This window comes from Mixophyes fleayi, chromosome 6 (genome assembly GCF_038048845.1).
Source record: "Mixophyes fleayi isolate aMixFle1 chromosome 6, aMixFle1.hap1, whole genome shotgun sequence".
Classification (NCBI taxonomy): Eukaryota; Metazoa; Chordata; class Amphibia; order Anura; family Limnodynastidae; genus Mixophyes; species Mixophyes fleayi.
Window position 1 is genome coordinate 203,091,830 of NC_134407.1, and position 18,099 is coordinate 203,109,928.

At 42.7% G+C, this 18,099-nt stretch overlaps 1 protein-coding gene across 3 annotated transcripts in view; it reads left to right on the forward strand.

Moving 5' to 3' along the window:
* LOC142095220 (ABC-type organic anion transporter ABCA8-like) overlaps positions 1-18,099 on the forward strand; it is a 100,229-nt gene that overhangs the window by 63,748 nt on the left and 18,382 nt on the right. For all 3 annotated transcript variants that reach the window (XM_075178107.1, XM_075178109.1, XM_075178108.1), the window contains exons 25-29: positions 1,614-1,727; positions 3,816-3,932; positions 4,743-4,817; positions 12,593-12,684; positions 13,359-13,476. In XM_075178107.1, coding sequence (XP_075034208.1) covers positions 1,614-1,727; positions 3,816-3,932; positions 4,743-4,817; positions 12,593-12,684; positions 13,359-13,476 — 516 coding nt within the window. The remainder of the gene's footprint in view (positions 1-1,613; positions 1,728-3,815; positions 3,933-4,742; positions 4,818-12,592; positions 12,685-13,358; positions 13,477-18,099) is intronic.

Consider the following 18,099-nt stretch of genomic DNA (forward strand, 5'->3'; position numbering starts at 1 on the left):
CCATCTTGCACCATTTTTCTTTTCTGCCACTGCTGTGTGACAATGTTTCCTAAATGTGCTATGAACTGCGGTGTGCTTGTGGCGTTGCTCCAGCGATTAGTAACCAGCCAGGAAGCTGCAGTCTTTGACCAAAAGTGGATGGAAATAATATTGTGACCTGTGAGGTATTCAAAATTTACTGAAAATAACTGGAAATTAATGTTATTAAAGTTAATAATAATATAGGTACAAAAAAAGAGTCAAAATTACATGATTTTAGCATATTTTAGCAATTGTTAAGAAAAATACAGATCCAAAAGTAAAACCAAAACTCGCAAGGACGGTTTTGCCAAAACCAAAAGCAAAACATGCAGCTAATACAGATCCAAAGCCAAAACACAGGGGTCAGTGAACACCTACAGTGTATGTGTATATATATAGATAGATAGATAGATAGATAGATAGGTATATATTTTGCTCATCAATCTATTATTAATCAAATTAATCTGTGTGCACCTAGCAATAGTGCACACAGCATTGACTGTGTATTTGAAGGGTATGGGCAGGGCCACCTTAACAACAGTATGGGCCCCCGGGCATAGCAGTGCACCGGGGCCCCTATATATAAATATATAAGTTAAAAAAAACCAAAACTTACCTTTCAATCACGATAAGTTGAATCCTCTTCGCTGTGCTCCTCCATGCTGTGCTCGCAGTGAATGTCTGGCGTGATGACGTCATCACGCCCGACATTCACTGCGAGTGCATCACGGAAGAGAGGTCCAGGGAGTGAGCCGGATCGTCACCTGACCTGAACGGTCAGATGACCGCAAAAAGTAAGTTTCTTTTTTCTTTTTTTTTTCTTCTTTACAGGCTTTTTTACAGCAGCAGACCTGCCAGGGCCCCCTTTCCCCCTGGGCCCCCGGGCACCTGCCCATCGTGCCCAATGGGAAAGACGGCCCTGGGTATGGGAAGAGTTAGGAGAGCAGCCAGAACTGTCTAAAATGATACCCATGCCCCTTTCATGCTGGTTATGCAAACTCTGAAGTGGTGACGTTGAAATTCCCCTCTAGAAATCCTGTGTTTATCCCTAACTTGCATTGCACAATTTTTTATTATGAATACTGTCATTTAAAATGAGAGTCACTTAGACTGTTGAATAATTGGAAATTCCTTTCTTTAGAATTAAAGAATAAATTAATTAACTATAGAGCAATCTGACAGCTCAAATATTAATAAACTATACACCATTAAGACAACATTGACATATTTAGTACAACTCGTGCACAGTACATCATAAAATTAGCAAGCTCAACCATTACGATTATGTATTATGAGAATAAATTGTCTGTAAAATAAAGGTCAATGCTACAATTTCACACACACACACACATATATATATATATATATTTACATCTTTTTGTTCACATACATACATCTCCTAATTCTAAATTGGTATACTTAAGATAAATTATTTGTTTACATTAAGAAGTTAACACTTGCCATGTAATTAACCTGTACAACAGACATCAATATGTGTTGTGGTACCAATTAGACCTTAAATTGGGTTTCTGATATATTTTTACTTTGGTGATGGTACATATGTATGTTCTAAATACAATCTTTCCTCGTAGGTCTTTAATATCCTTGGGTATGGTGCAGTCATTGTCCTATATGTCTATTGCATCGCCTTTATTTTCAGAAATGGAAAAGGTCACCATGATCGGTGGTCTTTCTTATTTATTTTGGTAAGTTATGTGATGTCCATTGCTATTGCCGACAATAAGACATTCAGTAACCTTCCTGCTGCCCTACCTCCACCAATAGGTCTATAATAATGTTATGTGCCACAGGCATTATTATAAGGGTCCCATAAATCCACTCACAGATATAAAAGGGTCATGTCAATTAACACTACCTGTGAATATCTACTAAGGTTAGATACCTCCACCAGCTACTGTACCTAGGTAACCTGTCTCCACCAACAGGTCTTCGAGGTCCACTCTAAATAGTTTACCAGATCCAGTTACCTCCACCGGATGGTCTGTCATAGTAACTCCACCACAAATTCTCTCTAGTAGACTACCTCAACATATAGTTTGCTAGAGTCACACACCTCCGACAACATGTCTGTGAATGTAAATTGGGGTTAAGTGGTTTGTTGTAGGTGATTGTAAACAGTAATAGACACAGGAGATCAGGATAGGTCGCGCTTCCTTTAGATGTATTATGCAGCCAAAAAAATGAACCTGAAGATGTGTGGGAGGGAATCCCTACCCTCCCAAAGAGAGAACTAGATAAAAGCAGGTTCTGGGCGCTAATTAATGTAAAATATAAAAGTTTTATTACAACATTGGTATATAGCACGTTACGGCCGGAACAGAAAACAATGTCAACGGAAATAGCAAATGTACACAATATTTTACAAATATGTACACATTATGTAGACACACAATATTACCATCAACAATTGGAAAGATATGTTTTTTATGGAGCTTGGTATGGATACACTCTTTACAAATCTTTAACTGAACAGACACTCTGACAAATGCAACCTAATTACCGTATTTCCCCATGTATATGACGCTCCACTGTATAAGACGCACCTATATAAATCATGTGAAAAAATTGAGGATAAACATTATCCTCAATTTTTTCACAGAGTAATTGTGCAGCATATACAGAGGAGAGACAACGCTATAGTCAATTCTGCCTTACCCTGTCAGATGCTTCCTCTGTCTGGTAAAGTCTTCTGTCTTCTGTCCATTCTGATCCTGATGCTGGAAAGCCGCTTAAGGTCCTTTTCGCGATGACCGGGTGTCCTTTCAGGACCTTGACAAGGTCCTGATTGGAAAAACACCAAATGCAGAAACCGGAAGTGTGCGTTCCAACTGCGGTACACGCACCACATCCGGTCATCGCCAAGAGGACCTTAAGCGGCTTTCCAGCATCAGGATCAGATGGACAGAAGAAAGAAGACTTTAGCGGACAGAGGAATCATCTGACAGGGTAAGTGCTTCTACCCCTGTATAAGACACACCCAGTTTTTAGACTCAAAATTTTTGGGAAAAAGGTGCGTCTTATACATGGGGAAATACGGTAATTCCCAGCAGAGACACAAATGATAGGTCTATATAATCTTGGAAGCGTTCATAAATAATGTCTAGTACGCCGGCCACTTTTTTATTAAGTTGTTTTTCTTGCTGCCTAATAGTTGAAATACAGACATAACAGATGCTGTTTTTAATGCAAACGTGGTCTGAACTACTGTGGCACGCTTTTAAAGTGGGAATTATGCTCTACGTTCTACGCTCTATGGTCTATTTAATTTGTACATACAGACTGGCAAGAAGATTAGGGATCCTAAAGGGATAATAGACAGGACTTTACCAGTAACTATTTTACTTTTACTGGTACATGTATCCCAAGCTCTCAAATGCTCACTACACAGCACTTGCAAAGAGACACTTCAAAAGCAAAATATGGGCATACACCTATGTGTGCAAACAATGGTCAAGTAGGCAGCTTTGCACTGTTATTTATAAATAAAGTTAATCAGGGAGCTACGAGAAGCAATGTCTTTAAACAAATGTAAGTGATGTCAATAGAAGATATTGATAAAGAGACAAATGAAAAGAAACAAAGTGTAAGGATCTAATAGAATGTCAAAACCAAATATTGATGACTTCTTAGTCTGGAGACACAGGACTTGGCATGTAATTATGAAGATGATATTCTATATTCTTAGCACACTGTTACTGATAGATTGTGCTGAGTTGTAATGCATCCTTGTTGCGTTCATTTTTCTTTACAACTTGTGTTTTCTCTTCTTACAGCCAACTTTACTATTCATGTTCAGAGTGAATTTTGTGAAAATTTTCTCTACCGCAGGATCAATACTCTGCACATTCATTTTCCCACCCAGCGCTTTCATTGAATTGTTATATATGATTGTAAGTGATGTTTTCAGTCTATGTGTAAGCTTTTATGTGACCAGATCACAGTTATGTTGCAAATTCAAATACTTTGAAAGTTTAAATGCAAAAACACAGTAATAGCTGTTTATTTTAATCATTTCAGCGTCATATACATGATAGGACCAAGGCTATCTATCAAATCACTCTTGATAGTATAAAACATAATGTGTTGGGGTTTACTTTTAGTGTTTTGCTCCATATCCTAGCTGTAAATGAAGGGGTAGATCTGCCTGGGAGATGTCCATCACATAACTGTAAATGAAGGGGTAGACCTGCCTGGGAGATGTCTTACAACTAATGTGGATTAAGGCATGGGGCTAGATTTACTAAGCTGCGGGTTTGAAAAAGTGGGGATGTTGCCTATAGCAACCAATCAGATTCTAGCTGTCCTTTTGTAGAAGGTACTAAATAAATGAAAGCTAGAATCTGATTGGTTGCTATAGGCAACATCCCCACTTTTTCAAACCCGCAGCTTAGTAAATCTAGTCCATAGACTGTAAGTCCAGTCTAGTATTTGTCCTACACAGACCTGTAGATGAAGGTATAGTCCTGCTGGGTAGATGTCAATCACATAGCTGTAAATGAAGGTGTAGACCTGCCCGGGAGATGTCTTATAAGTAGATGTGGATTAAGGCGTAGCCTTTAAGTCCTGCCTAGTCGTTGCCCTACACAGAGCTTTAGATGAAGGTATAGTCCTGCCTGGGATATGTCCATCACATAACTGTAAATGAAGGGACATGTTTCTTTTGCTCTACGCTTAACTAAAGTTAAATGTATTTTCAACAGGGTCATATTCAGGAAGAAAAGATTTATGACGATGGAGATAGGTCACCATTTCCTATTTTTCTGCTTCTATTAACTGTAAGTATCTTGAATTTTTCTAGTACTTTGTACTTCAGTTGTTTGTTGACACTTTATAAATAAATGCAACTTAAATAAATGAACCATTTTTGAAATTCTCCAGTAAGATAACCGTCTAGAATGCTGTGACATGATTGAACCCTAGGTGTCTCATGTAGAGTTGGGTGTAAGTACTTTTTTTCTTGAATAGTCATTTCCACACTGCGCATTTGGAAAATAAAATGCATATGCAGATTAGGCCGCACTTACACTTACGACTCTTTATGCTTTGGGAGGTAGATTGAGGGAGGGAAAGGACGGGCACGCGTCAGCCAAGTATAATAAAGGCATGTTTGCATAATGAATCTTAATCAGTCTTAGTCCTGTTTACACCACTCTGCGGTACCATATCCTGTATATTTCCCTTTTGGTCAAATGCAACATTCTATCCTGGGACAAGCGTGACTTCTGTCTGCAGCACTGGAGGCTGCCATCTTGGGTGAGACATTTGCTAAACATCCTGCTAAGGATGAACACCTGATCTCATCCACCAATTAGCTTCCTCTGCAGACTATAAGAGGCTCCTCCTACACTCAACAAATTGCCAGTGCAACACTTTCCTAGTTCCAAATGACCACAGTTGCTGTTTGTTTGCTGCTCCAGTCTGCCTGCTGTATACAGATTTCAACCATCAACCATTCGTGTGAATTCAGCTTCATCCTGTTTGCTGTTAAATGGACTTCTACCATTAACCCTCTGAGTGAGTTCAGATCATCCTGTTTGCTATTATATGGACTTCTACCATTAACCCTCTGAGTGAGTTCAGATTCATTCTTTTTGTTATATGGACTTATACCATTAACCCTTTGTGTGAATTCATCATCATCAGCTATTTATATAGCGCCACTAATTCCGCAGCAATGTACAGAGAACTCATATTACATCAGTCCCCGCCCCATTGGAGCTTACAGTCTAAATTCCCTAACATACATACACACACACACACACACACACACACACACACACACACAGACAAAGAGAGAGAGAGACTAGGGGCAATTTTGATAGCAGCCAATTAACCTACCAGTATGTTTTTGGAGTGTGGGAGGAAACCCACGCAAAAACACAGGGAGAACATACAAACTCCACACAGATAAGGCCATGGTTGGGAATTGAACTCATGACCCCAGTGCTGTGAGGCAGAAGTGCTAACCACTAGATCTGTAAGCTTGTGTACAGATTCTATTCCTGTCTCCCCAACTGGCTATCTGAGATAGTAGGTTGTTGTTCTGAGTCATCCATTTTCTGGAGCCATCTCTGGGTCTCGGGGTACCGACTTCTAATTCCAGGCCTAACCCAGGTCCTGAGTTGTCCAGGGCCAGTTCCAGGCTTATTCAGTTCAGGAGGTTGCCACCCCTGTATATTCTTTGCCTGAGTTCTGTGTCTTCCCAGGTACAGTTGTGGTACTATATTTGTCTGAGTTTCTGAGTTCTTGGAGGTGCTGAGTCTCTGGTCATGGGTTCAGGTCCTCCCTGTTCCCTAGCCCAGGTTCCAGTCCATCAGGTGCAGATTCCAGTCATCTATTTCAGTACGGCGTCCAGTCCAGCATTCCTCCTCCTAACATCCAGTATATGTCACGGGCACTAGGAGTTCTGCCCAAGATTCACCAGTTGATAATGCTTACCAGAAGGGCGGAGTTTACACAGCGGACCTCTGGGCAGTAGGGTGAATAGCAGGAACGTATATAACAGCAGATGGAGAGAGAATGCCAATGGAATAGATGAGAGTCAGTGACTTGCAGCTATACTGGTAGAAGAGTCAGAGATTTGCAGATGTACTGGTAGGAGAGTAGAGTGGACGTGAACAGGTGAAGGAAGGGAATGGGAGAGTCAGTGGTCTGCGTACAGCAAGTTGTACCACTGCTGTGATGAGAAGACTTGTCCAGGTGCAGGTAGGTAGCAGGAGAGTCAGTGGTCTGCGTACAGCAAGTTGTACCACTGCTGTGAAGGGAAGACTTGTCCATGTGCAGGTAGGTAGCAGGAGAGTCAGTGGTCTGCGTATAGCAAGTTGTACCACTGTTGTGAAGGGAAGACTTGTCCAGGTGTAGGTAGGTAGCGGGAGAGTCAGTGGTCTGCGTACAGCAAGTTGTACCACTGTTATGATGAGGTGAGGACTTGTCCAGGTGCGGATAAGTGGAGGAGTGATAAGAGTCTATGACTGTATAAATACAATTGGAGAGTAGAGGAGCTAGTCCCAAACAGATATGCAGCGTCACAGCTAATAGTCTATAGCGGGTATGGATACCGCTGCTGAGTAGAGAGGCTTGTCCAGAGCGGATATGCAGGATAACAGCTGATAGTCAATAGCAAGTATGCATACCGCTGCTGAGTAGAGAAGCTTGTCCAACGAGGATATGCATGCACAGCAGGAGAGCTGAGAGACTGTAGGGGGTATGGGAACCGCGGGTGAGCAGAGCAGGTAATCCAGCAGACAGCTGAAGACACGAGCAGGACACAGGAGTCAGTAGAGGGTATGGGAACCGCCGATGAGCAGAGCAGCAAATCCAGCAGGAAACTGAAGATACGAGCAGGACACAGGAGACACCTTCAGAGACTCACAGGGAATGAGACTCACAGGGAATGAGACTCACAGGGAATGAGACTCACAGGGAATGAGACTCACAGGGAATGAGACTCACAGGGAATGAGACTCACCGGGAATGAGACTCACAGGGAATGAGGCTCAAGATCAGGCAACGATACAATGGCCACAGGTGCCTTAAATAGGGAGAGGTGATTGATCCACCAATTAGGTTAAAAGCAAGGTCATAAGAGTTCATGGATGCTGCTCATGCGCAGTCCATCAAGATGGCGACCGGCCGCGGCTCAGGACAGGCGCCGGCCGCGGCTCAGGACAGGCGCCGGCAGGAAGTATAGAGAACCACGCACCAGCGCAGAGGCACTCACGGTCCGGTGAGTGACAGTACCCCCCCTTTTAAAGGTGGGCACAGAACACTTGGAGCCGGGTTTGCCCGGAAACTTGGCGTATAATTTTTTCAGAAGAGCTGGAGCGTTGAGATCATCTGCGCGGATCCAAGAACGCTCCTCTGGACCAAAGCCCTTCCAATGCACTAGTAAGCGAAGAACTCCTCGCAAAATTTTGGCATCCAGAATATGAGTAATTTCAAACTCCTCCTCTTGATGAACTTGTACTGACCGAGGTGCTGAAGGAGGAACAGAGTAACGGTTGATGATAAGAGGCTTGAGTAATGACACATGGAAGGCGTTGGAGATACGAAGGTTCTTAGGTAATAGTAGTTTGAAGCACACCGGATTTATCACCTGAGTGATTTTATATGGACCAATGAAACAGGGAGCGAACTTCATGGACAGAACCTTCAGGCGAATATTTTTGGTAGAAAGCCATACGCGGTCTCCAACTTTAAGTGGTGGAATAGCTCGCCTCTTTTTATCAGCAAAACACTTGTATCTGGCAGATGTCTTCTTCAGGGTGGATTTAACCTGAGACCAGATAGTTTTGAAACTCTGACATAAACTCTCCACTGCAGGAACTTGGGTGGGAGGGAGGGCAGAAAATTCTGGGAGAGACGGATGGTGACCGTATACCACAAAGAATGGAGATTTTGAAGATGACTCGTGATACATATTGATATGGGCGAATTCAGCCCATGGAAGCAAATCTACCCAATTGTCTTGGTTGGCTGAAGAGAACAGCCTTATGAATGTCTCATGATCTTGATTGACTCTCTCGGTCTGTCCATTTGATTGAGGATGGTAGGAGGATGATAGTGACAATCGGATACCCAAGGTCTTGCAAAGGGCTCGCCAGAATCTGGAGACGAACTGCACTCCTCTATCCGAAACAATCTCAGATGGACATCCATGAATCCGAAAGATCTCCTTGATAAAATGGTCAGCCAGAGTAGATGAGGAAGGTAATCCGGTCAAAGGAACAAAATGTGCCATTTTTTAAAAATCTATCCACCACTACCCAGATGGTATTGCAACTTTTGCTAGGAGGAAGATCGGTGACAAAGTCCATACTAATATGGGTCCATAGTTTGGAAGGAATAAGTAGTGATTGAAGTAATCCCACCAGTGTTCTGCGGGGGGGGGGGGGTTTAAACTGGGAACAAACCTCACACGCGGCCACAAAAACGGGAAGAATGATACCACGACAATATTTTCTTACGTAGAGATGGAGGCACGAGGGTTCTCCCAAATGATAGCACCTTGGTGGAAGAAGTGGCCAGAGTCACACATTTGGGATCCAATATGGGATGATTAGGACTATCCTCAGTATCAGAGGACGCCACAAACGCCCGAGATAAGGTGTCTGCTTTTCTATTCTTGGAAGCTGGTTTGAAGGTTATGATAAGTTCAAAACGAGAAAAGAAAAGTGACCATCTTGCTTGACGAGGATTCAAACACTGAGCTGACTGCAGATATAACAGGTTTTTGTGGTCAGTAAAAATAGTTACAGGATGACGAGCCCCCTCCAGCAGATATCTCCACTCCTCTAATGCTGCTTTTATGGCCAACAACTCCTTGTCCCCGATGGTATAGTTTCTCTCCGCAGGCAGCAGACCTCGAGAGTAGAAGGCACAAGGATGGAATTTTTGTTGCTCCGATCTTTGAGATAGAATGGACCCTAGACCAACATTAGAGGCGTCTACTTCCAGAAAAAAAGGAAGGGTCACGTCAGGCTGTTGAAGAACAGGGGCGGTAGAGAACGCCTTCTTGAGGAAATGAAAGGCTTAAAGGGCCTCGGAGGACCATTGTTTAGTATTAGCGCCCTTACGGGTCAGAGCCACTATTGGAGAAGCAATGGAGGAAAAACCTTGAATGAAGCGTCTGTAGTAGTTTGCAAACCCTAAAAAGCGTTGGATTGCTCTGAGGGTAGTTGGCTGGGGCCAACGTAGTACTGCGTTCACCTTCTCCGGATCCATCTTTAGACCTACTCTGGACACAATTTATCCCAAGAATGGAATCTGGGATAACTCAAAGGAACATTTCTCTAACTTGCAGAATAATGAGTTTCTCCGGAGTCTGGAAAGGACCTCTGCCACATGTTGATGATGAGTGGGCAGATCCTGAGAGAAATTTAATATGTCGTCCAGGTAGACGACGACACAAACATACAACAAGTCCCGGAAGATCTCATTCACGAATCCCTGGAAGACAGCTGGGGCGTTACACAACCCGAAGGGCATAACTAGATATTCATATACTTGCTGTACGCAGTGGTCTGCGTACAGCAAGTTGTACCACTGCTATGATGAGGTGAGGACTTGTCCAGGTGCGGATAAGTGGAGGAGTGATAAGAGTCTATGACTGTATAAATACAATTGGAGAGTAGAGGAGCTAGTCCCAAACAGATATGCAGCGTCACAGCTAATAGTCTATAGCGGGTATGGATACTGCTGCTAAGTAGAGAAGCTTGTCCAAAGCGGATATGCAGGATAACAGCTGATAGTCAATAACAAGTATGCATATCGCTGCTGAGTAGAGAAGCTTGTTCAAACAGATATGCAGCGTAACTGCTAATAGTCTATAGCGGGTATGGATACCGCTGCTAAGTAGAGAAGCTTGTCCAAAGCGGATATGCAGGATAACAGCTGATAGTCAATAGCAAGTATGCATACCGCTGCTGAGTAGAGAAGCTTGTCCAACGAGGATATGCAGGCACAGCAGGAGAGCTGAGAGACTGTAGCGGGTATGGGAACCGTGGGTGAGCAGAGCAGGTAATCCAGCAGACAGCTGAAGACACGAGCAGGACACAGGAGTCAGTAGCGGGTATGGGAACCACCGATGAGCAGAGCAGCAAATCCAGCAGGAAACTGAAGATACGAGCAGGACACAGGAGACACCTTCAGAGACTCACCGGGAATGAGACTCACAGGGAATGAGGCTCAAGATCAGGCAACGATACAATGGCCACAGGTGCCTTAAATAGGGAGAGGTGATTGATCCACCAATTAGGTTAAAAGCAAGGTCATAAGAGTTCATGGATGCTGCGCATGCGCAGTCCATCAAGATGGTGACCGGCCGCGGCTTAGGACAGGTGCCGGCAGGAAGGATCGAGAACCACGCACCAGCGCAGAGGCACTCACGGTCCGGTGAGTGACAGTATACAGGATTAGAGCAAGCTCTATGAGCAAGACATTCATCCGGCCTCCCAGTTTCCACTACATTCCTGTCACAGCTAGTCCCAAGGGTCCCGAGACGGATCCCAGAAACCCTATTGCTGTGACATGGACACATCCCCAGGCATATTTCTTGTGGGTGCTTGACACTTAGTGCAAGGATACATCATGATTTTGATGCTCATACCATTGCAGTGTAAAAAAAAGAAGAAAAAGGCCGTGCTCCCCACCCCAAAGAAATAAGTGATCTAAGTACCAGATTATAGCAAGGGCTGGTTGCCAGTATTGTGCGGGGGAAATCTGTTCATCCTCCAGCAATAGTGGTAACCATCCAAGGCTATGACAAACTGGTCACTTTATAAACCCCCACTGTGGGGTCTCCCTGTTGTAGTAACCTGTTTAGGATGGGGCAGTGTTCCTTAGGTTAATCCAGCCCACAAAGAAAATGTGGCCTCCCTAGGAAAAACAACTCTATGCAGATAGCGCTTGGGCTCCTTCAAACATCTCATGATGCTTGGTGTTGGGGTAATAGTAGTTAATAGTTAAAAAAAAATAGCATTTTTGTATGTGGTGCTACTGGTCCAAGCAGGCCCTGGCGGCCACAAACTACTTGGGTATGCTGGCACTTGTAGAACTGGAAGTGGCAGCATAAATGTGGCTGCAAGAGCTAAAACGGCAAACGAAAAATACTTCATCTAAATTGTTTGCAATGGTTTTTTTTTCAACGGGAGTCCGCATTTCCCTTATAGAAATCAGCCCTGTGCTGAGCAGGCTGAGTCTATGTCCCATTATAACAGGGGTTAGAATTGTTAGTGTGACTATCCCAGCCTGTTATAGTCTGGTGCTGGTTGCGCTTTTTATGGGGGGCACGGGCATTCCCACGTTAGCAGCAACCAGCCTAGGCTTTTCGAGGAGCACATTTTTTTTTCATTTTATCTTTAAAAATTCTACATTAGAACGTCAGCCATCATCATAAAATTGATAATGATGACTTGTGTTTCTAGGATGTGTCTGAATAAAGATATGCTTAAAGTGTATCTTGATGTTCTTTAAACATCTATTGATGCAGATGCATTTTGCCCACTATACTCTGTTGCACAAACCCAATATGCTTCTAATTTGTGGATTGATGTATTTCATTATGCATCACTTGTATGTGTTTACTATATTGGCCAAAATGTACATACAAATTTGCTTTCCTGTAGAATTTACACAGCAAGGTTCAAAATGTACCACAATGAAAGTATAGAACGAGATCCAATCTCGACACCCCAGAGATGGCAAGGAAATCAAGTCCATAGTACAGGAAAAGACTGTGAGCACATCCACAAAACAAGGAACACCCCCTTCAGCTCTTCTTTGTAGGCATAAAATGTCACATAAAGAACATTTACAGTAATTCAATTACAAGACACACGGTCCTGGTCACGACTGAACATAGGGTTTGATTGTACTCATTATTGCTCGCATTGGCGAAATCAAGCTCTCTGTTCATTACAAAAGGTCTTGTAATTGGATTGTTCTCCGTTATATTACAAGTGGAAAAAAGGCGTGCAAGGCAACTCCCACCTAACTGAATTGTCTCCAAAGAGTAAATTTCTCAATAAACTGAATGTCATCTTTCTTCTAGTCCTTTGCACAAATCATCCTATTCTGGGGCATCTTGTGGTGTTTGGAATGGAGATATGGAACACGGAGCCTGAAGAGAGACCCCGTGTTCAGGTTCAGTATAAGACACCTTCTTGATTCCAAGTGTTCCAGCTAAATATCACATTGTTCCTTGTTTATTCAGCTTTACATTGTTTGTTCTGTTTCTTGTGGTATCCCAATATGTGCATTTGAAACTCTCTTGCGGGCCAGGAGGCTTAGTCTGTGTCTAGATGTAGGATGGTTTAAACCACAGTTCTGAAGGAACAAAAGAGTGTGAAAAAGTGGGCATCAGTCACCGACCAATACCTTGCAGAAGCAAATTCAGGGAATGGGTTAGGGTCAAGTAAGGTATCTCCAGTACCTGTTAACAGAAGCTTGATGATGATTTTGTGAGTTAGGAAAGCAAGCCCCCTCTCTTTTCCCTAACAATACAGTGTTCCTGTAGACAGGTTCTATATCTGGAAGCATACAGCTACTTCCAGTCAGAGTTCTGGATTGGGGTCATGTGGCCAAACACAAAATGTCAACTCTTATTAAACATGGCAAGTACAATATTTTTCAAGGGAGCATCTGGTCTAGACAAAAAATATATATATCTACCCCTGGCACTGCTGGGCTACACAAACCCCAGAATTTCTAGCACTTTTATCTGAGTATAGGAATTAGGAGACATGGGATATCATATCACATGGGATTGTAGTTGACACTAGGTTGCTATAATAATATTTTTTTTCTTTCTATTCCAGAACTTCAAAAAGGAAACCTAATATTAAACCAAATCCAGAGGAGCTGGAAGATGCTGATGAGGCGGTTTTGGCTGAAAGAGAAATAGTTAAACACGCCAAAGCTGCTAACCATGAAGAGGTAGTATGTTTTATCCACCACACGGTCTTTAAACAATTACCTGTAGCAGGGACAGGTAAGAGATATTGAGTGTTATCCTCTAAAAAAAAATCACCAAAGGGAAAATAGAGGAATACACCACATTCTATAAAAAGTGATTTTTATTTTTTAGAACATTTTAATGTTGAATGGTTAAGGTGACAGAGAAACAAAAAGTTGTTTAAACTTTTTCTTTTTTTATAATTTAATAATTTGTTTCTTGAAATATTCTCATGGGAAAAAACCATTTTGCACAAAGCATATTTTGTTTGTATTTTTTTATTTCATTTTTTTAATACAGAGAATGCATTTCTTTTTTTGTACCTCATTTTTTATTTCATTTTACATATAATATATTTAAAACAAATATGGGGTGGGAAGGACAAAATGAAGTGATGGTTCAAAAAGGGGGAAGGAGGAACACAGCTGTGAAAATATAGTGGCATCTGTAATGTATATACATTATAAGTATAGAGATCTTCAGTAGTGAACAAAATTTAGAGTGTTAAGCTCTGTAAAAGGATTAACAGGGAACACAAAAATTATAATGTACTCACGAGGGACAGATTAGTTCTCATTTGGATTAAACCAAGGGTCCCAGACCTTATGTAATTTGTCAAACATATTTTATTCATAACTTTGTTTTTGCACTGGGAGTCATCTATGATTTTCAGTGAGGTGCAAAAAAAGCAAAATCTGCAAAGTTAGCTTTTGCTGAAGCTAAGATAGTGTGGGGACAGACCTATTCAGAAGACAGTGACCCATATTTAAAATGTTAGTGGGCAGCATGGTGGCTTAGTGGTTAGCACTTCTGCCTCACAGCACTGGGCTCATGAGTTCAATTCCCGACAAGGGCCTTATCTGTGTGGAGTTTGTATGTTGTCTCCATGTTTGCATGGGTTTTCTCCCACACTCCAAAATCATACTAGTAGTTTAATTAGCTGCTAACAAATTGATCATAGTCCCTCTCTCTTTGTCTGTGTGTGTTTGTAGGAAATTTAGACTGTAAGCACCAATGGGGCAGGGACTGATGTGAGTGAGTTCTCTATACAGCGCTGCAGAATTATCTCTTTATAGCTATATAAATAGCTGATGATGACTAATGAGGGTTCAATCCCACCAAGTGTCCCAGAAGGAGCCTATCATGTTGCCAGCATAGTTGAAAGGAATCCTTATAGTTTTTATGTAATCAGGTGGGTGCCATATACTATGAATACAATAATTTCTAAGAATTTTGTTTCACCACCTTAGAAATAGAGCTTGTTCTGGCCACCTCCTACTTCATCTTCAAATATGATTATTTCTCTTAGGTCCTCTTTCCATTTCAACACATTTTTTTTCTTATCTTTCCTATCAAAGGCCTTCTCTGCATCTACTCTAGAGAAAGCAAGTGAAGGGCAGAACATCTGGAGTTGGCTATATTTGTCAAGTTTTTAACCTTCCTGGTGTTGTCAGAAGCCTGGTGATGTGGAATAAATCTATCTTCTCTGGTTAAATAGTGGAAGAGAAGAGAGGGCTCAGTTTGTTGGACAGAACTTTGCTAAATATTTTAATATCTGAATTAATCAGCAAAATAGGACAATCACTTGAGCTCGAGTTGAGATCTTTCCATGGTTTTCAGGGATTTGCCAGTTTTTCAGGATGATCTGGGCTGCCAACATTGTGCTAGGAAGTTATATTTGAAAGCAAATAAATCAAGTATCTGTACACAGATACTTGTACAATGTACAACGTAAAGTATTGTCCATGCCCGCATACTTATATTACCCCCTTAACAGCACCGATAACAGCGTCGCGGTTGCCAGTGACGTCATGAAGTAGCGCCAGCTTCTTCAGTCATCACGATTGCTTCCAGTCGGTTGCCACATCAGTCGTCCTGGAGCCTGGTCGGGAAGGAGCCCTTCGGTGTGAAGACGTCAGGGTAAGCCTTGTCGGTGTACTCAGCATTGATATGCTGACTACCCCCGGCCCAAACAGGAGACCAATTTGCCCTTTTCGCAACTCTCTCACAAGACAACAGATACGCTTCTATGTCATCAGCTGGTGACATTTTCGGCAGAGCCGGACCAGGTGGTACGTTTCGGTCACACCTCACCTGGGCTAACTCTTCCCATAAGAGCCTGGTGTTTTCCGCCTGTGCCTCTGCGACTTGTAGCACCTGAGCTTGCTGCTCTTGCTGCGCAGCGGCCACATTCACAAGGGCTCTCAATACTTCCTCCATGTTAATGTCTACACGGGTTGGGAAGCGGACACTTGCTTCCCAGAGCATCCCACTCCTGACACCACTTGTGGCATGAACACCCTTCTGATGAACAACTTCTTTCTTTGTACTTTGCTTTATCTGTACTTTATCTGTACTTTGCTAACATACTGCAAGTATTCAATAGCGTATGCAGCTAATACTGCAAATGAAATTATGCAGGTATAGGTGCACACGAGTGATGTTGACGCGCGTTTTGCTGTATTCAGGCTAAAAGCCAATGAATGGAGACCAAGATTTATAAAGGTTGGTCAACCAATAGCATTGCATCCGCATCATTCTTCCTGTTATCAAATGCCACTGGAGGGATTAGAAATACAAGCATTTTTATGCTATACTATTAGTGAGATGCGACAACACCTATTGGAAAACGGTGGTTCTATCAAGGGATGGCTTTGACAAAGGAAAACTGATTTTTAGTGGACCAGTGGGGGAGGGGCCTCCCCAGTCTCGTGGCACCTCCTCCTTGGCAGGCTTTATCTCACTGAGGAGAGTATGCCAGAATCTGACACTCTTTCATAGGCAGCTTGGAGTGGACATGGCTCATAAAAAAATGCTCCCTCCTTCACTTATCCCAGTTTGGAAGCCTCCTAAGGCTTTTTCTCCTACTGTGAGATATGTTTTGGGCTGAGTACCCCACTGTTTTTCTCTTTGAGTGAGATTGTGTGTGTGTGCATCATACCATCGAAGCACAACCTTTTGATGTCTGTTATACAAATATATTTACATATATATTAATAGACTAAACTGCCTAATGTATTATAAGAACCAGGTGCGCGATGTGCAGCCTGCGAATCAGAGGACCGTGAGCCACGCACATCTGGGGGTGATATAGCTCAGATGGCAGAACCTGGGTGAGCGTGATCCCTGGAGCAATCTATCGCTGATATAACTCTCATTACTATGTGTCACAAGGAGGGGAGTGAGACTCTACTAGCAATGAAGAAGAGCCATTTAGAAGACAGGAATGGATGAATTAGTCATGGAATTCACCAGACTCTCAGAATACAGGATTCATAGGATCCACTGCTCCACTTGTCTCTCTATTTAAAAAGAAGAAAAAGCACATTATTACTGTCCCCTCTTCTCCAAAATTGTATGAGATGTTAGGAGAACCATGGGCTAAATTTGATAAAATTCCAGGTTTACAGAGATTTCTGTTTTTCTATCCATTACCAGCTGAATATACCATAAGGTGGGAGTTGCTTCCCAAGGTGACACGTTTGTCCAAATCTACTACTATCTCTGTTCCAGGTGCTGCTTCACTAAGGTAGAGCACTGACTGAGAATGTAAGGGTATTTTAAAGTCTATCAATGTTGCAGGAAGTGCGGGCCTGATACCCAATCTGGCATCTGCATGGATTGAGAAATGGATCAGTTGATTGAGGGTCTTAAGTCAGTCACTCCTAGCTCAGACTTACAGCCCTTAATGGATCACATTGGTAAAGCTTCAGATTACCTAGGAGAGGCGGCTCTGGATACAGTCCTTATAGATTCAAGAATCTGTGCATTGGCAGTGACAGCCGGAAGAGCCCTTTTTATCTCAGATCTTGGGAGGTGGACGTGGAGTCAAAAAGGTCTCTTGAATCCTTGCTATTTGATGGTCAGGCTCTCTTTGGTTCAGAGCTAGACACAATTATTATCTAAGCAATAGGAGGCAAGAGCTCCTTTCTGATGGCTAATGCTCCCAAGTCAAAGGTGCAAAGGTTTCAGTCCTTCTGGAGGTGGTAATCAGAAGGGGAGCAGGCATGGGCACAAGACACCTTGCTCCCAAGCCCTCAGAAACCAACCACATGATGAGGTTCTACCCCAACCATTCTTCTCTGTGGTGAGAGTCCACCTTCTGCTTTTCAGAGACAGCCTTCTATGTAAATACATGAACCCTCCAGGGTCCTCCACCCAGTTGGTATCTTTCCACTGGGCTTCCTGGATAAAGTACCCAGAGACTAGCTCGCATTCAGTCTCTGCTGGACTCAGCAGTACCTGTTCCTTTTCCAATAAAGCAGAAGGCCAAAGCCTTTTATTCTAATTCTAATCTGCTTCTTGTTCAGAACCCAGACTGTTTTGAATTTGAAATCGCTAAACACCAATCTCCGGGTGGACAGGTTCAAAGTGGAGTTGATAGTGATTCAGAAGTGATTTGATGTGAGAGAAAATATACATTGTTTTGTTTTATTTATTTATTTTTACTTAAAATATAGTTAAGGCTGTGGCGGAACTACCATTGGTGCAGCAGGTGCCCTGCAGCGGCACCCATGGAAATAATGGGGCCTGCTGCAGGGCAGATGCAGAGGGTTGGGGGCTCACTAGTTCCACCTCTGAGTCCAGGTGTTACACTTCTACTG